Source organism: Triturus cristatus, chromosome 2_1 (assembly GCF_964204655.1).
Source record: "Triturus cristatus chromosome 2_1, aTriCri1.1, whole genome shotgun sequence".
NCBI lineage: Eukaryota > Metazoa > Chordata > Amphibia > Caudata > Salamandridae > Triturus > Triturus cristatus.
The window spans coordinates 418657764-418685249 of NC_140581.1; the positions used below are offsets into that span (position 1 = coordinate 418657764).

The window sequence follows — 27486 nt, forward strand, 5'->3', positions numbered from 1 at the left end:
AACCTGTTAACTTGTCGTCTGAGCATCTTCTAAAAATCAGCCTTCTGTGGGTTTTTGAACGTGAATAGTAAAATTTTCCAAAATCCAAATACTAGAGACAAGGCTAAACTATATGTTTCATCTGAGTTACATGATGTTTTCAGCATTACAGAGTTAAAAAACAACAGATGAGCATTTTTTGGCAATCCTGAGATTGGGAGAGATTGAGGGAAAGCTTATGTAGCTTGAACAAACAGACTAAGGAGATGAACAGACTGTCCCCAGAGACGTCTTACATGTACATAGCGATTTGCAAAGGAAGCTTTTTGTACTTTTGCTGATTTGAAAAACTACTTGTTAAGCTGATCCCCTCAAAAAGATAGTCACCTGCCCATACTGCATAATGATCTTAGGAGCCAGAAAACACCAAACAAAAACAAACTGCTTCCCACTTGGAGGTGAGGAGAATGTGTCCTGCCCATCTAAGTTAGTAAATACAGATGTGTTAACTACTGCGTGACCATAACATTTTATTTTCCTAGCAAAACAAAAATAATGTAGTCTGTTTGAACAGTGTGTAACTTCAAGTGGGCTTTGCATGACGGAAGATTGATGATTGATAAGTGAGTTAGATTATGAACAATTGTCAACACTACTTGCAGACTGTGGGGCCATGCATGAAGTACTCATTCTTCAGACACTAACAGAGAAGCATCTTTGGTACAAGTAGGAGGGTGAATAAGAGTCAGAGACTTGGGGCCCCATTAGGATGGCGGGCAGATCGCGCCCACCGGGCTGGCGGTAGTCACCGCCGGGCCGGCGTGGGCGATCCACCTGCCATCCACACATCAAAGACCCCCCGCCATATTATGATGGCAGGGGGGTCCGTGGTGGACGGAAAGACCGTCCGCCGCTTTTCTGCCGGTTGACTCGTCGACCTGGCGGAAAAAGAGCATAACATGGTGGCGGTGTCTGTTAGACACCGCCATCCATATTATGAAAGGTGTGGATATGAGTCTTTCCATGGCGGCGTTGCCCCATGGAAAGGCTCACGGTCTTTGCTGTCTGGGGCTCGTAGCGGGCCCCCAGGGTGTTGGGGGGTGCACATGGGGGGTACCTATGGTAACCCCAGTATTTGCATACACAATGCGGCAGGCACCGCGCGGTGCCTGCCACTTTGTGCATGCAAATGCACAACATGCATTTGCAGCACCGCCCGCCACAATGTAAAAAATGTGGGATGCGCCCGCCAGTGTGGCGGGCGCATCCTAATCTTCCCCAAGGGACCGCCGCACATATGGCGGGCAGTCCCATTTTCCGTCAGGATGCCATCCTAATGATGCCCTAGGTCTCTTCTTCTTAGCAAATTCAACTTTACCTAGGATGAGGGTAGAATTTTATATTCACAGGTGATATTAGTTGGCTGCTTGATGGGTGTCTGTAAGAAACATTAGAATCATGATATTTCCACATGTCCAGGTTTTGTTGCGCCTGGACTAGAAAACAACATCTGTGTCACATGTGTGGGGGTAAAGAACACAGAGTTAGTCTTGAATTAATAGGAAGAGCTGGGAAACATTATTGTAACCGCAGTCACAGAAATATTAATATATAATAATGAAGCTATACTGATGTGACTTAAAAGGTACTCATTTTTATGAAACTGTAAGACTCCCCTCTTTACAACCATTACCTAACAACAATGTACCTGATAGAATTAAGTATGTAGATTGGCATGGAGTGAGTAGACAGGCTCATAACTGGAAAGTTCCATAGAGAATAGTAGCATGGTAAGAGACAGGACATTGTAGAACCAACAGCGAACTTCAAGAAGATGCTCACCCAAAGCTTAGGACAATGGCCTTCTTGCCCCTCTGATCGGATAAGGTGCAAGGCAGGCCTAATTAAAGTTTGTCCTGAGCATTTAACATTCTGATTTCACCAGGTAGGCATGTAATGGACTGCAATCCAACAGAAAGGAGCCCATCACCAATCCTTATAACATTTTAGCCAAGTTATCATAAGTGGCAGCTGGCATCTACTGGGAGGGGGGAGCAGGCGGATGCACAAACAAATTTAAATGTTAAAATATAAAACACTTACCAACACGACGTCCTCCGTTCCGGACTTCTTCTTTCACCTAAGGAACTGAAACTGGATGCTGAAACTCCCTTGATCAATCCTGGTCCTGCTCACAGCATGAGAGCAACGCCCTGATTGGAGGGAGTGACCTGCCTCGGTGCTCCACAGAGCACTGGAGGCCTGCACTTACTCTCAACCCAGCTGTCTTAAGACAGCTGGGTTAAGAGGTTTGAAGTGCACATGTGTGGCTGGCCATCGCAAGATGGCCGGCCAAAGCAACATGGCACTTTAAACAGTGCACTGACAGCCCACTCTCCTCCCTGCTGCTAGCGCCACTCAAAAGGCCCCACCCCGTCCTGACGCTCTGCTCGGGCTGGGTGGATGAAAAATGAAATGGTAATAAATTACCATTTTATTTTTCATCTCAGGAGCTTTGAGGGGCATTTCAGTGGAGCAACGCTCCTCCGCTCCAACAGAGGAGCCGCCCCAGGTTATCACCCAGTCAAGTAGCTGGGATGAGTTCCCTCATGCCAAGTGGATTCTGCCAATATAAAACGGTCAGGATTCCAATGACCTCCTTGCCTGAACCAGCCAGAGACAGGAGGAGAGTTATGGGCAGGCTGCGTGCGGGCCACAGGGTTTCTTTCCTCTACATGCTAACATTTAGCTGTAAGAGTTGGAGGATTGGGTTGCCTTCGTGCCATGCGTTTGCGTGGCAATGCTTCAGAAGACATGAGATGCAAAAGCTAGGTCTTTTCTCATGGCCGTTCTCAACGCTTCTCTGTGACGGATAACATGTTGGGAGGGGTAGGGTTGTGATTCGGCACAATATAAGATGGTTACATTTTCCTTTAACTTGAAAGGGACATCAAATAAGGTGGTTCTTTATGTTCTGAAAAATTGAGCTTAAGGCAGATTAAACTGTATCCCACAAGTGGCCAGCTTTCTGTGTTTCTGTGCTGCTTAGCGTAGAGTCAACAAGCAATTGTTTATCAGAGGGGTAAGGAAAAGATGCCTGGAAGGTCCTGAGCTGGAAGAAGACCTTCTAGTTTATGTGGGTAAGACAAATTGTACAACACTGATGTTGGTGGCAGAATTGCTTGAAAATCATTCAGAACCACCTGACCCAGAAACAGTTGTTGTAGAACATTAGACTCGTAGAACTGTCCATGTAAATGTGGAGGACTCCTGAAGATTAGTTATACCACTGACTGTGCCTAAGAAGTCAGCATGATGGATTATATAAATGTATTCAATGGTAAAACAGAAAAGTCAGGACACTGATTGAAAGAGGATTCTGTTTCCTCTTCCCGTAGCTCCTAGGTTATTTTGGGCTTTTGTATCAGGTCTATAGACCCTAAAAAATAGAACTAGAGAAGCAATATTCCTATTTTCAACAACAACTGTGGCGTAAGCTAATCATCAATGACAAGATTTGTTTATAAAAGGTTACATGATTACAACAGGAGGAAAAATATGAGCAAAGATGGTATAGAACAAGATATAATGCACAAAACACAGAGCCAGTTCTCTTTATTCCCTTTGCCTCTTTTCACTATGCTAAGTAGATGAAAAGGCAAACCTTTTGTGGCATTTGACAACTGCCTGATTTTCTTACAGAATCCCTGGGTACTGACTGGGCAGCAGAAATATGGAAAGAAACTCAACAGGTATCAGCAGCAAAAGGACTGTGAGTCAACCAATCCTTGTTGAGGAATTTAGTTAGGAAAGGACAAGCAGAACTTCTTTCTTGGTTCAGGGTACAAGTTTTCTTCTATGTTATAGTGCACATGGAATCTGAAACGCACATGTAGGGTGTTATGTTATGTTAACTGTTATTTCTAAAGCGCACAATCACCAGCAGGTCTCTTAGCGCATGCTGGGTGGGGCTATCTTCAGAGATGAACATGCTTCTATTGGACTGCTTGGGCAGTAAGTGAGTCGTTTTTTTTTCTTTTCTGTAAACAACATTTTCTTGAGCAGAAACTTGCATTTTTTTTAAACAAAAAGACCTGCAAAGGAAAATGCAGAAGCTGAAAAGAGGTGCTTATAAAAAGAATCTGATAAAAATCACATTGCAAATGTTCTCATGGATATTCTTCAGAATGTTAGGGACTATACTGGACAAAATGGGTTTTTATCTAACCACAGACATTGATAACCACTTATATTTAGGCAGACACGACGTAACTGCCGGTATGCTTCGGGTAATATCACTACACCTATGCATTTCACAGAATTTCAATACAATACAGTAAGAAAAGTGGATACTCTGGAGACTGTGAATTTATTTTGGAGACTCAGCAGGGAGGAGTTCCCCCTTATCTTCAAGTGCAACACAAACCCAAAAGAACGTCTCATTAAACCACGCCAGAGTCTGAATAATGTAGGAAACAGTTTGTAGTGACCATTGCATCACTTTACTCTAAATTGCAATGTTATTTCTCATCAAAAACTAAAAATTATGTTTTGAGAGGTGCAGCTAACAACTTTCACTGCCAACATATGAATGGGAATTCGGTGACATAAGCTTTTGGCACAATGTGTGTTCTGCAGTTATTACGTGGTTTGTTTGTTGCCAACCAACCAAAGCCTTCGGCTAAAGCAAATGCGAATTGCAGAACAAGCTATCCGATGAAAAAGCAGCAGCCATTCGCATCCCATGGTAAGGGCAAGAATCTACAGAAGGACGCTACTACCAACCTTCTATTATTTCACTTTTTTTTCTTTGAATTAACCCCCTGGGGTGTCAACTCAACTGTTCTGCAGCAAATCCTTAGGCGAACGCAGGCTGGATGAAAAGGTGTACCCGCTCTTTTGCCCACGATGGAGTAATTTGGCTGCATTTGTGATTTAGAGACTGCCTGGCTGGTGGCAACCCATAAAGTTATTATGGGTACCGCCACGAGGTGAAGTAAAACCCACATTCTATCACCTAATCGGATTTTCTATTTACCCCGGAGCGCACTGTGTCAATGCTGAGGTAAGGTGAGATCCCTTTTAGAAGACGTGTCTGCATAATGGTGTTTTCTCACTAGATGTCAAGCACGTGGCCATGCACTTCTTGATTCGCCTTTGCTATAAATGCTTCACACTTAATTTGAGCTGTGTTTCGGATAGCTGGCTTCGGACCTGCCCACCAGTTAACCCCAATTTGCCTAGGAAAATGCCAATAAAAATGCTGATTTTCCTGAGGCTTTTACTAACTAAAATTTGAAAACAAACTCTTCCCAGCATGAGATTTTTACCCTGGGTAAGTTTTTTTGGCAGTAAAGTGAAAAGGTGCTGTACTCCTGCAGACATTGGTATGAAAAGCAACATCCTGATGACTTGTTTTGCCATGAAGAGTGGTCACTGAGCATGGAGTCTGCTGTCCATTTGTCTCCAGCTGGTAACATGCTGAACAACAACTTTTCCTTGGCCTGTACTTAAAGCGTTCGACTGTCACAAATGCTCTACTTCGGACCTGAAGCATCCCCCTGGGTGGGAAAAGGACATCAGTTTTCTGATTTCGCCTACAGCAAAGTTACTGAGCCTAGTCTGTGACAAGGCCGGACTCCCTATTGCAGGATGCCCCGTTCCCAGGACATTTTGCCTCAGAAAATCTGTGTGTGCTAGCAGCAATCTTTCCCACGCAGGTACAAGTGCAAGGAGGTGAGGAAGAAGTGGGGAGTGTGGGGGACAAGTGAGAGGAGGTGAAAGTGATAAAATAAATGGCAGCTCTGGAGAGCGTGAGTTGTAGAGTGGGATTAGACTCATAAGGGCCAAGAAAGAGCATAGAGGGAATCTGCAATAGGTGTGCATGATCCTTGGCTGCAGCACTTGTCAACTTCACACTTTGTCCAGCACACAAAGTTTGAAAATAAAACCTGAAGTTGCAAGTCGGGAGACCACAATTTTACACAAGTCTATAACTCCTATGGAGGCAGGGTATGGGGAGCCAGGAGTTATAGATATGCACAATCATTGGGGAGTATAGAAGGGAATATGAGAGGGAAATGAGAAGGAAGGGAACCATCTTTCCATAAATGCTAACTTTCATAGATGAAACAATAATACACAATTGGCTGAAGACAGCCAGTGGCCTAGTGCACCTGAATAGACACGTATCATTACTGATTTTGACATTATGAGTTGCACTGTATCTGGCATCACTTTACACTACTTCCCAGTAGTTGGGCATTGGCTTCTTGTCCATAGCTAATAATGAAGAGGTATGGAAATTAAAGGCTGTTGTTCTAGTAAGTAGAACCCTAGGCAAGTAGGCAGGGCACATGATTCTACTTTTAGAACTGTGTGGTGCACCTACAAACCCAAAAGAAAAAAAGAAAAAAGGATGGGCATACCTACTGCAACATTTCATATGGACTCTACCTGCATGTAACTTGCACATCCGGTGGGTGGAGGCTATTTTATAACAATCTCATTAAGGCAACGTCAAGCGTTAAAATAAATCCTTGAATGTTGAACTGATGTCAAATATTTCACACAACCGAGCGGTCTAGAAGGATGCTATGGTATATGCCGCTCAGACAGGCAGTGGAGGCAGCCCACCGCAAGCCGTTTCAGTGAATAACAGCCAGCAGGACATCCGCGAACCAGATGTCCCTGTAAGGAAGCTTAGATGAGTTATCTTTTCAGCTAAGAGTCCGACACTCAGGTTAACAATAGTTTGCATTAAATCTTCACTCCTGGGTTAAAAAACACTTACTGCAGAGAAGACAGAACTGTGACCCTCTCCTTCGAATGTCACTCGATACTGGTTCAAGAGTTCTTTATTGGCCTAGGTAAAGCAGTGGCGGCTCCCCCATTGGGGCATGAGGGCATCGCCCCACTGCTTTCTCGCAGTGTGAAAAGGCAGAAACATAAGAAAACAAGCTACTTACCTGTAACTACAGTTATCCAGTATTGGTATCTTTCATAGATTCACATGCCTGAATCATTTCCCGTCGCCGAGGCGGGAGTCCCGGTAGATAAAAAAGTAGTGCCAAAAATAATTAGTAGTAGTAGGCCCAAAGAAAAAAGGCCCTAAGGCCTATATCTTAGAAGCCTATCTACCTCGTTATGTAAAATAACCCAAGAATTGGTAACAGCCAATCAGACATCAGCACCCTTCTAGAACCCTCTCAGCAGAGCCAGCTCTCCTCAGAGTTTCCTAGCACGAGGAGGAAGCACATATCCCAAACATAGAGAACTGACTCTACGGGGAGGAGGGTGGGTGCATGTGAATCTATGAAAGATACCAATACTGGATAACTGTAGTTACAAATAAGTAACTTGTTTTCTTATCCAGTATTGGGGTATCTTTCATAGATTCACATGCCTGAATCAGAGTAGCAAGCAGTATGCCAAGCATACAGTCGTTTGCGGATGGTGGGAGACTATTGCTGATACACTCCCAATTACGCCCGCAATTTGATAACTAGAAGGTATAAGATGTCCTCTCTTAAAATCCAAACATGTATCTTACACAAAGAAATGAAATATGTAGCTTAAGAAATAGCAATTATAAACAGCAAATTGAAAATGCATAAATATACACAACTCATGAAATCGCTCAGAATAAGTAAAACATATATCTGACATTAGTTTAAAAGGTGTTGAAGTACGGCTTGTCCTACAGCAGTACGGCTTGTCCTACAGCTGTATCTTCCTGCAGAGTAGATTGCAGACAGTAGTGCTTTGTGAATGTGTGAACATTCCTCCACGTTGCAGCACGACAGATATTTTCCAAGGATACTCCTGCGAACAATGCAGTAGATGCTGCCATAGTTCTAGTAGAATGCGCCTTGACCTTCCTTTGTAAAGGTTTATTGGCTTTATCATGAAAAAAATGAATTGTAGAAGCCAACCATCTGGCTATAGTCGCTTTAGTCACAGCAGACCCAAGTGTAGTTTGACCATAAGCTATTAGCAATTGATTGGACCGCCTGATGTCCTTAGTCCTTTGCAAGTAAAATTTCAGACAACGTTTTACATCAAGCGAATGTAACGCTCGCTCAGATGGAGTGGCTGGATTTGGAAAGAAAACTTTCAGTTTCACTGGCTCATTTAAATGGAACTGAGTCGGAACTTTAGGGATGAATCGTGGATTTGTCCTGAGAGTAACATAATCTTTAGAGAACTGCAAAAAGGGCTCTGAGATGGTGAACGCTTGAAACTGACTTTCTTCTTGCGATTGATAGTGCTAGCTTTTGTAAACGAAGCTGACGTTCCTCTGACAAGAATGCCTTGCATTGTCTGGTGTCCAGCATCGCTCCCAGAAACTGAATCCTTTCAAGAGGAAGCAGTTGAGATTTGCTTTTGTTGAGAGTGAGGCCTAAGTTTGAGAATAGACCTAGGCATGCTGAAACTGCCTCTACGGTAGTCTGCTTCGAAGGGCCTTTGAGCAGCCAGTCGTCCAAGTACGGAAATACTTGTATTCCCTGAGATCTTAGAGTCGCTGCTACTGGTGCGAGACACTTTGTAAAAATTCTTGGAGCAGATTTCAGCCCAAACGGGAGGACTTTGAACTGATAGTGGACGCCAGCCACTACAAATCGCAGGTACTTGCGATGCTTGGGAAGGATAGGAATGTGGAAGTACGTGTCCTCCAGGTCCAGAGAAGCCATAAAATCCCCTTTGTTCAGGCAGCTCAAAACTTCGGCCAGCGTAACCATCCGAAAACTCTGCTTCTTTAGAAATTTGTTGAGCTTGCGGAGATCCAGAATCGGGCGCCACTCCCCTGACTTTTTCTTTATGAGGAAAAATCGAGAATAGAACCCGGTTCCCTTCTGGGACGAAGGAACCTTCTCTATTGCGTTCTTGCGGAGCATTTTTAAGGCTTCTTTGAACAATAAGTGAAGACGAGGGGGAGGGGGACCCCTGGGCGGGGCAGTAGGAGGTTGTTTTAAGAACTCCAGGGTGTGACCGTTTCTGACTAGGTCGATGACCCAACGATCCGAGGTGATCTCTTCCCAATTGTGTGCAAAAGTTGATATCTTTGCTCCCACTGGAAGGGAAGGAGGGATGACTGGCGTCCAGTGTAAATCATTGCTTCTTGTTGGCGTCGCGACCTTGATTGTTCGATCGCCTTCTTCCTCCCTGACGAGAGAAACTATTCGAGGAAGATTGCCTGTATGATGATCGTCCATAAGGCTGTCTATATTGAGATTGATATTGTCTGTTTTGCTGACTTTGATAATTTCCCCTTGATACAAAACCTCGTCCTCTTGCACCACGGAAAGATCCCCGTTTGTATTGGAGAGCAGCTAGTGACTTAGGTGTATCCGTATCGGTCTTGATCGCTAGGAGGGCCTCGTCTATATGTTTCCCAAATAAGGATTCTCCATCATAGGCCATATCAATGATTTTGGCTTGAACCACTGGCCTAAAAGATGTTGCCTTAAGCCATCCTTGACGCCTAAGAACTGCAGCCCCTGCAAGTTGTCTAAAGTTGGTATTAGCAATATCCAGAGCACAGTCTATGATCTCTGATGCGGCTCGTTCTCCCTCTAGAAGTATCTTCCTTGTCTCTTGTTGACGATCTTCAGGAATGAGGTCTATAAATTCCGAGAATTCTGACCACATCTGGCGGTCATAGCGACCAAGTATGGCCAAAGAGTTTGCAGCTTTGATAGAAGTTGCCGCCATAGTAGAGAACTTCTTACCGATAAGATCCAATCTTCGTCCTTCCCTATCCGGCGGCGTTGATATCGGCATAGCTGGATTTTTGGACTTTTGTTGAGCAGCCTGCGATATAACGGAATCTGGTCGGGGATGACCGATTAGACAAGAAGGCGTTTCTGGAGGAGCACGATATTTCTTGTCAATACGAGGGAGGACCGCAGGTACGGAAGCAGGTGTCTTCATAATATTTAACCCCTCATTCCATATAAAATCGATGATGGGAATTGCTCTGGTAATTTTCCTTTGCTCCTCTTTAAAATCATGGAGGAAACAATCCGTATGCTCCACAGTGACTGGTAGTTGAAACCTGACTGCGGCACGTTGCATTAAATTGTGAAAGCCGCCTATATCCTCTGGAGGAGAATCCGATGGCTGAGGAATGGGTGGAGAAGGCATGGGAATAATGTAGTCATCCCAAGGATCCAGACTGGTGTCCTTATCCGGCACCTCACCTTCTTCGATATCTTCCTCATCAGAGGAAATGGTATCATGGTGTGATTGCGTCCCCGAACCAGTAGGGTGAAGCGGCGAATTTGGAATGTCCGTATGTGACTCTTCAGTCGGTTGTAAATTAGGAAGAGGTTGTTGTGGAGGAAAGCGTTGGCGGTAATCCGCCAGCATGGCCTGAAGATCTTGAATCAGTGTAGGCGGGAGATGACTCGTTTCTCTACGATCCCAATCCCTTGAGGGATGCCTGTAAACTGGTGTAGCAAGGCCTTCCTGGTAAGCATGCTCATGATAGTCTTCTTCCTCATCCACCTCTTGACATTTTATATGTAAATCCGAGGGGTGCCGAGCTATTCCGAAAGGACCCTCATCATCCTCCTCTTCAAAATTATCCTCTTCTGCATAAGAGTCTAAGATATGCGAAGGCAGCAAAGGAGAAATATTACTGTAATTCTGCTTGTGAAAAGTTTTTAACTGAATATGCGTGTACGCAATAGGCGTAACTTGAGTAGTTGGTGGAATCGCTTTAAGGAAACTTCTCGTCGACGGGCTTCCTGTCGTCGACGGAATTGCTGCCTTCTGAGGCGTCGACGGGATCGTCATCGTCGACGGGATCGTCATCGTCGACGGGATCGGCATCGTCGACGGGATCGTCACCGTCGACGGGATAGTAATCGTCGACGGGATCGTCATCGACGGGATCGTCATCGACGAGGTCTACGCCGTCGACGGGGTCTTCGTCGTCGTCGACGGGGTCTTCGTCGCCGTCGACGGGGGCTTCGTCGTCGTCGACGGGGTCTTCGTCGTCGACGGGATCGTCGACGGGGTCTTCGTCGACGATGTCCTCATCGACGATGTCGTCATTGACAGAACTTCCTTTATGCTCGACGTCGACGCAGTTGTCGACGGAGTCTTAGATGTTTTAGGAGACATGATAGGTGAAGATATAGAAGTAGTGGAGACTGTAGCCGTCGACAGAGGAGCAGCAGAAGTCACAGAGATAGTATATGACGATCCCACTGACAAAGTCTTAACCTGAGATTTACTCACGGTTTTAGAAGCTGAAGACCTCTTGGATCTCTCAGAGTCTTGTGACTTCTGCGAATGGTCAGAAGTTACATGAGAGGCCTTATGATGTTTTCTCCCTTCACTGGAAGAACTATCAATAGATCTAGCCCTTTTGCTAGATGTCGAGGCCCTGTCATCCTCCTCAGCCGAGGAAGATTTCAACCATAATAATACTCTTGCCTCTCTGTCCCTTAAGGTCTTGGGAGGGAAAGTCCGGCAAATTCTACAATCCTTAGCAACATGCTTAGGATGCAGACAGTAAATACACTCCTCATGCTGGTCGTCTACATGGACCCTCTTCTTATCACAGGTCCTGCAGGGTTTAAACAAAGCTTTCTTGTCAGACATTTCTGAAGAAAAAGAAGAAACTGAGTAGGCACTCAGGGAGACTCCCGTCCACACGACGTGCGGTGAAAATCTAAGGAGAGCTGGCTCTGCTGAGAGGGTTCTAGAAGGGTGCTGATGTCTGATTGGTTATTACCAATTCTTGGGTTATTTTACATAACGAGGTAGATAGGCTTCTAAGATATAGGCCATAGGGCCTTTTTTCTTTGGGCCTACTACTACTACTACTAATTATTTTTGGCACTACTTTTCTATCTACCGGGACTCCCGCCTCGGCGACAGGGAATGATTCAGGCATGTGAATCTATGAAAGATACCCCAATACTGGATAAATGGTAATAACTACCATTTTATGTTTCTGCCTTCTCGCACGGCGGGAAAGCAGAAGTGCCTGGTTGGGGGTGGGCGGTCCTGCTGCAGGGCAGGGGGGGAGTGGCTTGCCCACTGTTGTGTGTACTAACTGTTTGGTCGTCCCTGGGGCCGACCAAACAGTCAGTATGCACAACAGTGGGCAAGCCACTCCCCCCCTGCCCTGGAGCAGGACCGCCCGCTCTCCCTTATTAGGTCTCGCCTGACCCAGCGCATGCGCTGGTCTGGCGAGACTTATTGAGAGGGCTCCAAAAAGTGCTACCAGGCCAGCCTGGAGCTACAGTGCATGCGCTTTGATGTTTGATCGTGATCGCGATCACTTTTACTTTCGCGGCCGCACGGCCGCTTTGCATAGCCAATAGGTCTCGCTTTTGGGACCTTATAAGTATTTAGTTATGCAACTGTTGCATGGCTAAACACTTATAAGGTCCCAAAGGCGAGACCTATTGGCTATGCCAATGCTTGTTCTCTATGTAGACTGCAGCATGCAGCAGCCTACATACAGAAAATGGCCCTGGTGTGGCGCGCTCAAATGCGCCTCACCAATTACAACGCTGCCATTGCAGCATTGTGAATGGTGGAGCCTGAGGGGAGGGAGGGAGACTGCCTTTGCTGATGACAAGAGCTGCAGGCAGTGAAAACGCAGGACAGCGGGAGCAGGGACCCAGGACTTATCCAGAAGCAGGACGGTAAGTTTTATGTAATTTCTTTTTTATTAAATGAACCCCTCCCGCCTCCCCGCACCCCCCAACAATGACCCCATTTCCACCCCCCTACCCGCCCGTCATGCCGGCCGCGACTGCTTCCTTGTAAGCTCTCACCTATCTGTACAATTGTTTCACATCTTCAGATACCGTGAGTCATCCCTGGTAAGTCGACTTCGCTGAAAGTGGAACCGCCTCACATGACACTGCCCTGGGCTCTCTAATCCAAACCTCGAGTCCCAGAGAAGTGCGACGTCCATGAAATACGGGTTTACTTAAGCCTGGGCAGTTATTGGCTCGTCATATGTAACGTTTTCCTTAATTTTTCGGTGGGGCTCCTTTCTCTGTTCTAGGAGTGATAGCCAACAACCCCAGCCCCCTATAGAGTGCTGTACCTAACTGTAAGAGAGAGCAGGGAACAATGAGGAATGAAACAATGCTTGGATAATCTATTTATATTCACCGAAGGCGGCTGCAGAAATTGGGTAGTCATGAGAGTCTATGCGTTATTTCTTTCTACAAACTCCGTCCTCAGCGAAATTGGCAGCAGGGAAAACTTGAATAGTAAATTTATTCTGGCTTTCTTAAGTCACAGGCAGGCTGTTTTTTTACACTCGGTTACGATGTAAGGCACCTGCTGCTACGATCTGTGAGTATCCAGAACTTTCTGGATGTAAGACGAGAACTGTGGTGTTAATGCATTTGCTGGAGTGACCTGTGTGCACTTTTATCTCATGTTTAACTCAAAAAATAGCTCAGTGAGTTAATGTACCTGCTGCACAGCATTACCTATAGATGTGGGTCACAGATTTATGTTTTATATAAGACCGCTCAGTGGGTTCATATTTTTGTTGCACATGTAGGTATGCTACATGCAGGAAATCAGGGGGATAAAGCAGGATCAGGGAACCAGCAGCTGTTATGGGGCAGGCGCTGATGTCTTGCTGATGCAGTGAAGTACGCTGAATTTGGTTAAATGTAATTTGCCAACAATGGGATACAGTGTTTGCTTTCTGTTCAGAGCAACAGCCTAAAGGGGGTGAGGTAGCTTTCTCACTTTCACTTGTCCAAACTCCACTGGATGGGAAAAAAAGACACTTAGGTTATCACTTCCTAAATACTTACGAGAAAATACGATTTAGAGGCAGGTTTTTGAATATGCATTCACTCTAAGAATGTCAGACATATTTGCCTGAATGAATAACAACACAGAAACCAATTTAAATGCACTAATTTATTTTATTTAAATATTGTATAGCGCTACTCATCCCAATATAGGGTGTCGGAGCACTTTAGAGCACATTCATACACAGTGATTAATTTGTAAACAAATAGGTGCCAGGGCTCTTGTCAAGAGGCAGCTTGCACCATCCTCCTGTCTCATGTTAGCGCTGCCTAAAACAGAACAAACTACTAACCATGAAACCCTGCAAGTGGCGTAATGGCCAAAGCTGCCGATTTGGAGCTGGGGAACCAGGTTCTAGGCTCGGCGTGGCTCAACATCCTTTGATTATGGACAAGTCACTTAAGCTCCGTGTGCCAGTGATTGTGTCCTTAACTGGTGCTATAAGCACCAGTTTTGATGATTAACTGGAAATCACCAGCTCAAATTAAGCACTGCACGCATACATTATAAAGAGACAATAACTCATACAAGTCTGTAAATCAAGGTAATGGACATGTAGCATAAGACTACAAGAGTTACAAGGTATAGAAGTCAAATATCATCCATACTAGTAGGCATTATATGTTATGAGTGCATGGACGGGAGAAACAAAGTCTAGATTTAAAACGTAACTCAGTGGTTGAGGTTGTGTCATACATCCACTACATTTACGCTCTACCAGTTTCAAATGTCACCAGCCGCCACTGGGTAAGGGTATCGCACCGTCTCATCTGAGATGGCACTTTAATGGCGATAATCAATACGTCAAAAAGTCTGCATTAAAGCTCTGTTGACTCATTTTGGATAAATAAAACAACAGGAATTGGGCCAGCCCTCTGCGGCCAAATAAGATTGCAGCGGAATCGGAGTCCAGATCTGAGGCGAGTGTCCGGTTACAAACCGAAGGCACGTTTTACTGTCTGCATAGCATTATTTTCCAAGAGCAGAGACCAGGATGAAAATGAAAGATCACACAAACTCTCTGAGGACTTAACTTCAGAGCCTAACTGTGAGAGAAAAAACCCGGGCACTAAAATCAAAGTGGCCCTCATTAGTGAATTAAATACCTAAATAAAGTGGCCCATGTTTGCAAACTAGAGCAGTTTTAAACCTGTAAAGACAGGCTGTATAAGGGTTTTGCAAAGTATGGAAGACTGCATGGATTTGAGCATGCTGCAGGCAATGTTTGTTTTAATATCAGGGAAATCAACATCAAAACAGGCCCAGCAGATCAAAAAGCACACCCACAAACAGCAAAAAAACACTCACGCACTTACCTGTCAGACAAGCCTGTCGGGCACTGCCTGATTGCCCTATAAGCCAGTCCAACCCTGCTTGACTTGGAGACAATAAATCAACGCGGAGGAGGAGGAAACACTTTGTTCTAAATATATCTGGTGAGCCAAAACCACACTAGAAAATTACTTATGACTTTTACATGCAAATGCAGCAATGAGATCTTCTCAACAAAAGAACAAAGATGATCGAGCTTGTAGATGAGTAAGCTGTGCCAGCCTAGGCAACTACCCACATCGAGGTTCTGATACCGCTTGGTACACCATCTATGTATGGCTCGTAAATTGTGTCAGGGAACATAAATGCAACCTACAGAGCCTTTGATCTGATTTCCAGGATTGAGGAGCTAGCCTGGATTACTCACAGGCTTGTATGTAAGTGCATGTTTCTGTGATACAAATAGAATGGAGCCATAAAAAAAGGATTTTTTGCAACTGTATACTGTAGGAAATCCACCTTTACTGCATGCTCACCCTGGATATTTCACCTTTTGCTGGACACTTTATTTTTACTTGCTTTAGAAATCTGCACACTTTAACTTTTCAAACTAGTAGTGTAGGTGCTCCCCTTTTTTAATATGTTGAATTGTCATACTCTTAATTAGCATATTCAACTTGTCCTGGACCTGCGGAATACCAGAAGAGGATTAGACCTGTGGGCTATGACCTGAGATGAGCCCTTAAGGACTGGATCTGTTCCCTTGTGTACTCAGGACAAATAATGACCTCTTGTTCAAGCTAAAGTGATACAACAAGCTGCAAGAGCCTTTTTCTAGAAGTACCCAGCTGACCAGTAAGCACTGGACCTGGACCCTGCTGCTGACCTGTATTTGAGTCTCCAAGTGAATCTTTAAGCTCTTAGGGTTCCTTAGGAGTATACTCCTGTAGTGGTTTAGGACTTCAAGGACTATCAGACAGATTACTCCATCATAAATGTGAAGAATATCCTGTTTGCCTTATTATAGGTGCCACCGGCTATAATTGTACTTGTAATAAGGCAGACCCATATCCATCTAAATCAGGCCCCAAGTCAGAAAGGAAAATATTTGACTAGGAAGAACCTGATTGTTGTATCCAATCTGTGTTTCATCACGGTAGGCCTCAATTTGCAACTGGATCCCAGGCTACTGTGACCATTGTCTATCATTGGCACTTTGTGCTTTTTGGTGCTATTTCTACTTAACAATTTATAAAATCACATCTCTTGTTCTCCTTATTGATTTTTTGTCATTTTGGTGCCATTTTGTTTATACAATGTTACTCTTTATTTTTCTAATTTGCCTTGGGATTTTTATTGTCTTGCATTTCAACTTTATTACTGTTATGGCACTGCATAAATACTTTACACATTGCCCTAAGTTAATTAAGCATGTCTGCCCAGTGCAAATGCTACCAGGGGGTTGAGCTGAGGTTAATTTAGTGATTTTGAGGGTTCACCTTCACAAGGGCTGTGATTATTTCTTGAGGTAGGTAATCACCCACACCAAATAATAACAAATACACAGTACCGAAGATAAAAGATAATGAGCCACTAATTGAGACAGTACTTCAGTCTGTCAAGTATAGGTAGCTCTGCACATGTATCAGACCAGGCTTTTCCCCTGACAGATAAGGTAACCTCCTTAGGGTAGGCTTTTGGATCCGTTCTGGTATTTGTGTTGCTGGAAAGGAGCCTTTCATCATTGACTACCACTTGCTGGTTTCATGGACAGTAGAGATTCTTCTGGCAGTGGCAGTGACTATGGCAGTGGGAGTAGCCATTCCCATGGTTTCTTTTTTTGTTCTTTTGTATTTTATTATTTCCTTTGAGCTGCACCTAAACTCACATTATAGGTAGGAAAACAAAACAAACATTAGCAATAGTACTCAATAGGTCACCACATGGTATTTTTAGTAGAATCTCAGCAAGTATTTATTCCCTCCGTGCAGTTCAACCATGGTAGTCCCTCCAAACCAGAAAAGGAGAGATATGCTTAGAGGTTTCATTAGCTTGATGAACAGTTCTGGCGGTGATTTTATTTTCCTTGAGGGTATTTCAGTCCTGCATTTAGTCATTGTTAGTGCACCAGCTTTCATCAATTAAAACAGTGGCCCTTCAATTTCTTTCATTAACTTTATGGTTTCTATTATTGTGTGTGTTGTTGATGTTAAGTTGCTTCCCAAGCCCTAATCAGTTGAGGCACATCTTGCTAGGTCACTGTCTGCAATCCACCATTCTGTTATCCACTTTTCACATTCTACACCAGCACTGGTGAATCTTCTGCAAAACTAACTTTGTGCTCTCCTATCAATAGCACATAGAAGGTTATTCACCAGTCTTTCCTCGGGGGAGAGAACGTTCAATTATTGATAGATCTGTAAAGTCTTATCCTTCTATGAGATACCCTATGTGTGTGGGTCGTATTTGAGAAACATTCACAAAATGTATACCTACACAGAATATATTTATGAGCTAACTATGAAACACATATCTAATCTACAAATTAGCAATTTGTATCTTTGACTAAAACAGAAACATATTTATCGTTTTCCAACATTTTTAAACTTTAATAATATTTTGTTCCATTCATAGACATGCAAACTATTTTCTGTATATTTTTTTCTAGTTTATTTTTATATGTACTCACTCAGGTGGGCACGGCTCTGTGTTGCAATCCCTTTGGTTCTCGGGTGGTTTGCTGTCAGGATCGCAGTAATTGTTCTGTACAATGGAGTTGTCATCAAGCCTTTTACAAACCACTTCCTGCCTCTGAATTCCTTGACAAGAATGAAAAGTCATCAGTAATGACATAACATGTCATGAAACCCACAAAATGTGATATGAGGAAGCACTGGCAATTGTACTGGGTAGCATTTCAAACCACAGTTTTGTTTCCCACTGTGCCATTCTAAACAGAGGCCAGCCTTATGCAAATCATTACTGAACCTGCGCCTTGTAGCAAACGTTCATCCCAAACTGCTATGCAAGGCCACCTCCAGAAGGGAATACAAGCAACCCCTGATTGGGTTTGGCGATATTAGGCCTTAGCAGTGAAGTATAGTTGGATCCTGTATTATATCATAAAGACTTAAAATAACAGACATATTTTTAAGTGCATAAATACACCCCTTGGGGGGGTCATGGCACTACTAACAGATAAAAAAAAGTTACTTAACTGAAACAGTAGCACTCCACCTGTCGCATTATTCATATATTTACATGCTTGAATCATCTCTGTAGTCGAATTCTGAGTCCCACATTAACATTAAAATAAAATGTAATGTTAAAATAGCCAAAGAGGCTGTAAATATTGTAACTTAAGTAGCATATTAACTTCATTTAAAAAGAACCAAACTTCAACCAGTGAAGTGGGAGCATAGTAAAGACCACACCTCACAAAGGCCACCATCTCTCAGATTTATTAGCACTAGCGTGAAAGATTGTGAATATAGGTGAGCCTCTTGCAGAGGGAGGAAGTTATTATAGATGGAGTAACAATGACGTATTTTGCTTTATTGCATTGTAGACCCTGTACTCATGTATTTCAAGGTGATCGCATGTGATGATGAAAGAAACAGAGGCACTGTGAAAAAAGTAATTGCCTAATTTCACACAGTGTGGCCAAGTGGAAGCCAGGATTGAAGCAAGGTTTCCTGGTTTCAGGTTGTGCAATTCAGCCACTACATGGTTATCTCATTCTCTCTCCCATTTAAATCAAACTTTAATGCTTTGTTGTTAGTTATTTGAGGTGCTAAATCTGTGCAATGCGTTCATAAGGACTAATGGCAGTAGAGTTTTGGGAGGGTGATGTTTTAATGCAAAAGATAACAGGAAAACCAGAGCACCCACCTGTGGCCAGTGCACTGTGACAATTTGCTATACATAGCTAAGAGTCTTCATTCATTGTCAGGCATTCTTGAATTCATGAATTCACCCACTCTTCACCATATAACTATTCATTCAGCCATGCAGCCCTGCCTCCAATTTCCATCCATCCATTCAATGACTGGACAATGACTGGACAAAGTACTATAATGAAAAATTTGTTTTCTAAAAATTATTGGGGAAGAATCTCGCAAACCCACTTTGCAGTGGTCAGATTTGCTCAGTTTGCTCGCTTGCTACAAGCAGTATGGGGCTGGCCACGTAAAATTTACCGGGGCTGCTTTTGTTTCCCAGTACAGCCCTGCATTAGTCCATTGGTTGTCCTGTTTCTACTGAAACAGTCTCATATAGAGGGAGAGAGAGACAACTCGGACAACGGAGGGAGGGAGAGCAGGTCAGGGCAGCAACACAGAAAATCTATCCCTCAGTTGTCCCTGTTGCTCCCTAACTGCCATAACAAAAATAAAGCACTATGATGCGGACACCCCCTGAGAGCGTCATAGCTCTTTTTATGCCACAGTCCTCTGTTGTCCGTGTTGACTCCCCACCCATCCTACGTGTTGCCTTCACCCCTTGCGTTGCCTCCAACATAACAATAAAAAAAATACACTGTGACGCAGCTGCAGCGTTTTTAACAACACCCTCAATTGTGCGGGTGGCTCCTGAGTTGTCCTCCCTTCTGCCAGCAATAAAAAACCAGCATTGGCAAAGCAAATAGGTCTTGCCTATGTGAGATCTATTGGCTTTGTCAATGTTTTTTAGCCATGTTGCAAAACAGCATTGTTGCTGTACAGCACGGCTGAAAGTCAAATATAAAAGTGCTGTGACGCGGTCAACACTGGCATCATCATAGCACTTATTTTCATTACTCTCAGCCATGTTGCACAGCAGTACCTCTGTTGTGCAGCATGGCTAATAAAATTGACAAACCGAATAGAGCTCACATGGGCAAGACCTATTGGATTCGCCAATGTTTGTTTTATGTTTAAATGGAGCTTTCTCTTTAGGGCACACATTACACACTGCCGCCCGCAACCCTCCAATAAAAGGACTGAGGGAGAGAAAAATTGTGTTCTGTCTCTCCCAGAGTCCTGTCTCATGCTCTCGTCACCCACTTTAGATTGAACCACTAAGAGAAGGGGCAGATTTGGAAAAGGCACCCGACCCTCTGCCAGCTTTTCTTTTTTAGGTCTCGCCTGACCCAGCGCATGCGCTGGTCTGGCGAGACTTATTGAGAGGGCTTCAAAAAGTGCTACCAGGCCAGCCTAGAGCTACAGTGCATGTGCGCGGGCGCGCGCGCCGTGCTTGACGCGAGTACTTTCCCTTTTGCGCTTTGATGTTTGATCGCGATCGCGATCACTTTCACGGCCGCACGACCGCTTGGCATAGCCAATAGGTCTCGCTTTTGGGACCTTATAAGTATTTAGCTATGCAAGGCGAGACCTATTGGCTATGCCAATGCTTGTTTTACAATTTTATGTAGCAGGTTGCATTCATTTTTTAGGCTCAGGGAGATTACTTGTTTTGCCCAGAATTACAGGAGGTTGAGCTGACACAGAGGGGATAGTTCTCTTTTTTGGAAAGTGGTTAAAAGCCCATGCTTCGTAGATGACTCAGGCCCAGTTATGTTCTATCACATCTCAGAACAGCAGTGGGTCAACCATTTTGATTCGGTTTACAACCAGAGAGTTTGCCAGGGTGGCATAATTTCGGCTACAGTGGACACAGCTTGTGACTCAGTGGTCTTTATCTGAGAAGTCACGCAGGGCATTCTGAGATGACAGTATCCACCTAGATTTGTTCAAGGCTAATGTGCAAGTTTGGGCTCCATTTTTGACTCAGGTTCTGAATGCAGTAGCATGGGAGGGGATGTTGCCCTCCTAGTCCACAGCCGTGATCACCACTATTTTCAAGAAGGGTGACAAGGACAATCCACAATGCTACCGCTCAATATCTTTATTGGGTGCTGTGGTAAAGGTCCTGGGGAGGGTGATTTTAAATAGATTGGGGGTGTAGGCAGAGGAGAAAAACATTTTGAGTGATGTTCAATATGATTTCAGGGCGGGACGTCTACCTCAGATCAGAGCCTGAACTGCCATTTAATTATAAATAAGTACACGGTTGCCCGGTCTGAATCTCCACAGCATTTATGGACTTAACATCCACATTTGATAAGGTAAACTGGGTGAACCTTTGGGCTCTGCTTAGTGATCTGGGGGTTGACCCAAGTATTGTGGTCCTTTTAGCCAATCTCCATTCTAAGACTTCTGCTTCGGTGAGTTTTTCCCAGGGGGCTGCTTGTATTTGCTCATTCCCTACTAGCTATGGTGTCCGCTAAGGGTGCATTCTCACCCCTTTTTAGGTCTCGCCTGACCCAGCGCATGCGCTGGTCTGGCGAGACTTTTTGTGAGGGCTCAAAAAAGTGCTACCACTGTAGCACTGTAGCATAGAGCTACAGTGCATGTGCGCGGGGGCACGCGCCTCACTTTCGTGGCCGCACGGCCGCTTTGATGTTTGATCGCGATTGCGATCACTTTCACTTTCGCGGCCGCTTTGACGTTCTCCGTGAGCCCGTTTTTTTTTCTCCTGTTTATTACTTCTATGTAGTAATGGTGGCACCCGTGCGCCGCCATTACTACAGAGCAGTAATAAACAGAAACAAGCATTGGCATAGCCAATAGGTCTTGCTTTTGGGACCTTATAAGTATTTAGTTATGCAACTGTTGCATGGCTAAACACTTATTAGGTCCCAAAAGCGAGACCTATTGGCTATGCCAATGCTTGTTTGCTAATGGGCTAGAGTTTACTTTACTATCAGTCTCGGTGGATTGCCCTGGGGTTGGAGATAGATCCCTTCCTGTGTTTTTATACGCGGATGACGTGGTTCTTATGGCCCGCACCGCTCATGGGTTGGATCTATTTTTGGCCAGGTATGTGTAATTTATGGGGAACTTAGACTTTCTGGTCCACTTCTCAAAGTCTTATGTTATGGTTGTGGGTCCAAAATCAGCCAGTAGTAAGACCTTCAAGGCGGCTAATTCCACTCTGGGTATAGAAATGACTTTTTTCTTACCTGGGTGTTTTATTTGATGCCAAAAACACTTGAAAGCCATTAATTGAGGTCAAAAGATATGAGTATTTTAAAAACCACGGGGCGGCTTATAGCTTTGCTTGCAGATTAAGCTTGCGGGTTCCAAGGGATATTCTAAAAATCTACCAGGCTAAATGCATATCCCAACTCTGGTATGCCAGTGAGGTTTGGGTATATGCAAACTTGGATAGGATTAAATCGGCAGAGAATACATTTTTACGCCAGATAGTATAGGTTCCACATTCTATTCTAGCATTTTCAGTGCAGGTGGAGCTTGGCCTTGGACAAGTGAAAGACTTGGTGTCCTTAAGCCCCTTATTGTGCTTGATTAGGATTTGGTGCAGGGAGGAATTAAAGCTAAACTGGCTGATCCCTGCAGACTTTTAGGCCCTCGATTGGACACACAAAATACCATGGATAGCCTTTGTTAAGGAAGCCTTTGTTTCCATAGGTATGTCCGATATTTATGAGGACCTACTTTCCTCTCTATGCATGAGGTGGGGTGTGATAAAAGGCTGTTCTTGCATTGATCCCATCTGGAGAGGGTGCACCTTCAGCTCCTGGTTAAGGCACTTTGGGCTGCCCCTCCTGGCACAACAAGACCGCAATCCATGAGACAGGCCTATGTCATGGTGGATACGCATATTCTATGTTTGCCTATGACAACGAAAATCAGCAATAGGTATCCAGACATCAGAACAGTTGGAGAACTCAGGTCAGTGGTGCACGTCCATTACCATGCTGATGACTTCCCAGTCCCAACAAAAACTAGACTTGCTTACCTTTCAATGTTTTATTTCTGATATTCTGTCCTCGATATTCTGTCCTATTGATATTGTTGATTTGGTATTCAGGGGGCACACTGCATAGAATGCTTATAGGAGATAAAGAATAGAACGATATAGGCAGCAAGCCAATTAAAAATGTTTCTTATGCGAAAAAGTCTCTCAAGCATTCCAGTGAAGTCCAGGAGGCGAAATTATATATTAAGTAACATATCATGATCAACTGCCAATGCTCAGCACAGAGGACTTGTTTATTTGAGCTTGAAGTTTCTAAAGTGCATACATTTAACCCAGCATTTCTTCTAACAAGTACATTGTTTTCAGACAGCATAGCACAGAACAGAGGGAAGCAGACACTGCTCCCTGTTTAAAAGCTGTGCAGACTAAAAATCATGCTTTAACGGGGAGAAATAGTAGTTTAAATGAATGCACTTCAGATATTAGACATTCCCAAGTGCAGCAAAATCAAACTTTTCACACACACATACAAAGTCCTGCACAACACAGAACCAGAATACCTGCAAAACCGCATTACCTTTCACCAACCCACCAGACACCTATGCTCTGCTTCACTCACACTCGCAGACATTCCCTGCATCCGCAAAAGCCAAGCTGGAGGTTGTTAATTCTCCTAAATAATACCTAAGACATAGAACGACCTATCTCAACATATCAGAGCCTCCTCCACACTTCTTTAGTTCCACAAGAAGATAAATACCCGTCTCTTCCTACAAGCACCTTGGGTACCACAAACCTACAAACCTGCCCAAGCGCCTGAATAACCTCTCAGGTAATTGGTGTGCTATACAAATCAATTTAACATAACATAACACAGTGCAAGCAGATGAAAACAGGCACTCGGCAATGCACTGAGCCAGCTCAGCTCATCATGATACAGCCCCAAAGGCTCAATAGCATGAGGTGAGAGTGTAATACATCTCTAGGTGGAGATCTTGCATTTTTTCAAGACTTGGTAAGCATTCGTATTGTAGACAGCCGTGCTGTCAAGTCATAAATAAAATATGACTGCTTAGTCTTTAGTGAAAAGGTCTGGTTCAGATCAAAAGGACTCATCCTGTCTGAATAAATGCTTAAGCACCCCCTAACCTGCATCACATCCTTTGTCTAGAATAGTTGATTTAAACTTCTAAAAGGAATGACTGCTAACAATTACAGTGAAACACGGTACTTCCAAATTTTACATATGTACATTTCATAATATAAGACATAAAAACGCGCTCACAAATGGATAGAGCTCTGTAACTGAAAACAAAACCCCCCAGTGGTTTGATGGCCATCTCTGCTCTACAGATTGGCAGCTGCTTCGCCGAATTTAATTGCCAAACAATTTGTATGCTTTCAGTGGCCAAAGGCAAAATTACATGGAGTACATTTTATTCTTAAACTGGACATCTAAAATTGCAGACACATAAATGCTATATCCATTTTGAAAGAAAAGCCACAAAAACAAATGTGGGTTGAGATTACAGCAGTAATTTACAACAATGCCAATATGTGGTAAATGTTGACTCAATAAACTGGCGTACGCTGGTTTACCCAGACATACTTGCTAAGCTCCTTCTGAATATCATAACATAGTCTTCTAAAAAGCCAAACATGCTTGCCCTCAAAGTCAAAGTTATGTCTGGCGTCGGTTTTGAAATGAAGCTCATTTTTTCCTTAGCGACCAGTTTAAAAATTCAATTGAAATGAAAGTATATAGTGTGTAATTCAGAGGTGCTGGAACAATTTTCAATATGGGGGTGCTGCCATCAATGTATATCACTGAAGTCATAGGGGTTGTGAAACATCCAAGTGTCACAGACAGAACAAGTAAAGCCCACGAGGCACGCCCAGTATGGGTGTTGTATATAGCCAGAGATGCTTTTTGGAGCATATGCGCTCCAGTATGTTATTAAAGCATGGTGCTGTAGCGCAGTGCCATTTACAGAAAGCACATTTTCCACTGAAATGGCCACTAAACTTGCACAGGCATGCAGTTTTACTGATAAAACTATAACGCAAAGCATAATGTGTAGCAATTGGGATTCAGCGAATATTTATCATTTGTGCATCACCAAGTAAAGTGTGTTGATTTGTTTTGGTCTATTACAAAAAAAAAATCATAAAGCTTCAGAATTAAAAAAATGTGCTTCATTGTACCTGCTGATATATACTGAAAGCTTTGTGCAGTTCGTGTTACAGATATTTAAATTATGTTGTGTGTTGGAAAAAAATCACATTTTTCAGCCTTACATTTCACACTTCCTGTACCGAGCAAGATTGTCATATAGATCACTTTACAAACTCCTCTCACTTTGTAGTAAGAGAAAGAAAAGTAAACATCAGTCTCATGTTAAAGGAATAAGCAGCGATTTGCCAGGAAGCATATCCTTACATTTGACCTCTAACTTTTAACGTCCAACAAAACGTACCAAGATGAAAAACAAACGTAAAAGCATTTTGAATGCTGAAACTCTTTCTGAACTCCTGCATGGTTATTGTGGGGGTTCAGAAGTAATCCTTGCACCCATACGTCCAGTGCTCATGGTCAAATTAAATTAGAGTGGCCTATGATGCTCCAATGAAGTCCTGTAGATGTCGCACAATAAGAGCACCCATTTAGGCAAGTTGCACCAGGGAGGGTAGCATATAGGTAGTCATTTTTCATGTGACCTCCGGATTCCAGCCACTATTGGTAAAATAATTTGTCTCATCCATCCTTTTGTCAATGGGCACTGGATTCCATCCTCCTAGCCTCTGCGATATAGGGTACCACGGCACACAGCCAAATAGACCAGGTCTAGCTGTGCTACATGGATCTGTGTCGGAATACAATTAGCCTCCTTTAATCTATGCCTGCCTCTCTGACTGCATCCTCTGAAGAGGGATAGATCTTAACGTTATAGGGAATCTAATGTAACTTTGACAAAGTACAAATTGGACACCACCCTTTAAGGGGTGCAGAGTTTCCACTCCTTCCGAACAGTGTAAATTTCACGGAACATGCTCCATAAAGAGATTGGGGATCCTGTTTCTCCTCAGAACTCCTTTGCCTGAAAGCACCAGAGGTGAATATACAATGAGAAGGTAATAATTGGCTTGAGAAAGCTTAAACAAGACAATGTAACTAATTGTTTGTAAGTAGAACGTCAACAATTTTTCAGCCAATGACCCCTTGTGTAGACAATGTTTGATTCCTTGTTGATTTAAGGGATCATTACCATGACATCAATGAGTTTAAGAGTCCAAGCTCTAGGGCCTAAATAAAGAATCAAAGAATTAGAGAATGCTTTTCAGATTGAGACAGAGAAGAGGGGAATAGGAGGGGCGTAAAATGAGCTAGGTGGGAGAGGAGGGAAGGGGAAAGGAAAAAATGTCAGAGATAAAGCTTACTGAAACAAGAACATCTCTCCTATTTGAACATAAGAGTACAGCAGGACATTTTTAGGTTTCGCTTGAGACAGTGCGCATGCGCTGTCAGTGAAATCTTTTGTCAACAAAAAAAGCTTAAATACTGGCTTAGACCCCACCCATTACTTACCATTAATTTCCAATGGTTGGCTTCCATGTCACTCTTGTTTCCTTGCTTTCTATTGGCCATTACCTCCTGCTCGCCTCCTATTTCCTGCTGGATCTTGAAGTGTTTGTCTCTACTGTGGAGCATGGACCAAGTACATTTTCCTCCCACTGGCTACACACTCCTGCAGGTACTTTTTTCTACCTCTTTTGACATGCAGTCTATACGAGTGCATGTGTCTCCAGTGCCTCCTTCCTCCTACCGTCCATGCTCTTGTCCCCCACTTCATCTGCTCTCCATTTTGTTCCCTCCTCCTCCCCCCAAACTTCCCATGTGTTGCATGCCTTCCCTCCTGTACTGCCCTCTGTTGTGTTGCTACTCCCCGCACACCTTTCTCGTGTTCCTTGACACGCCCATCACTCCTCCAACCGTCTGTGGTGTTTCTGCTCCCTCCCCTTCCACAACACCTATCTCACGTTTCGTGTCTTCATGCCCTCCTCCACATGTTCGTTGTATTGCTAACCCCACCCCCTCTCCTCAGGGTTCACCCTGCCTCCGCCAAACCTCCCACCCCCCACAAAAATCATTAAACAAAGCCAAACAGCTTTTGTGGATGCAAATGCTATTTGGCTTTGTTTAATGTTTTTAAGACACATTGCACAGCAACGTGAGCTGATGTTCAACCTGACTTAAAGAACAAATGTGCTATGCAAAACAGGAGGCTGATGCTGGCATCTGGTTTTGATGAAGCTACATTCCAACACTTCTTATTGAGTAAGGCACATGTCTGTCCAGTGAAGCATTTCACCTTCTCAATTAAAAGCAATTATGGAGGTTGAATATTGAAGGTTCAACCTAATTTTAATGTAACAGGTTGCATACTATTTTGCTGTTTACACAGTAAGAAATAGAGAAAAATAATTGTATACTCTTCTCAAATGTGAAAAGCGTGACAAAGCTTGAGGCAAAACAACTACCTTTCATTTTTGTTAAGTGGGAGAAATAGTGTAAAATCACTTTGCTCTATTTTTGAAAGCAAGGTTATTCATTGAATAGAATTGTTTTGTTAAAATCTCCTTTTCACATGTAAATGGCGTACATAC

The 27486-nt window shown here is 43.6% G+C and overlaps 1 protein-coding gene across 1 annotated transcript in view; it reads right to left on the reverse strand.

The window, feature by feature from the left end:
• The window catches only part of ADAMTS6 (ADAM metallopeptidase with thrombospondin type 1 motif 6), a 1840341-nt gene that overhangs the window by 140938 nt on the left and 1671917 nt on the right, over positions 1-27486 (reverse strand). The window contains exon 21 of the mRNA XM_085631708.1: positions 17750-17879. Within this exon, the coding sequence (XP_085487834.1) occupies positions 17750-17879 (130 nt within the window). The remainder of the gene's footprint in view (positions 1-17749; positions 17880-27486) is intronic.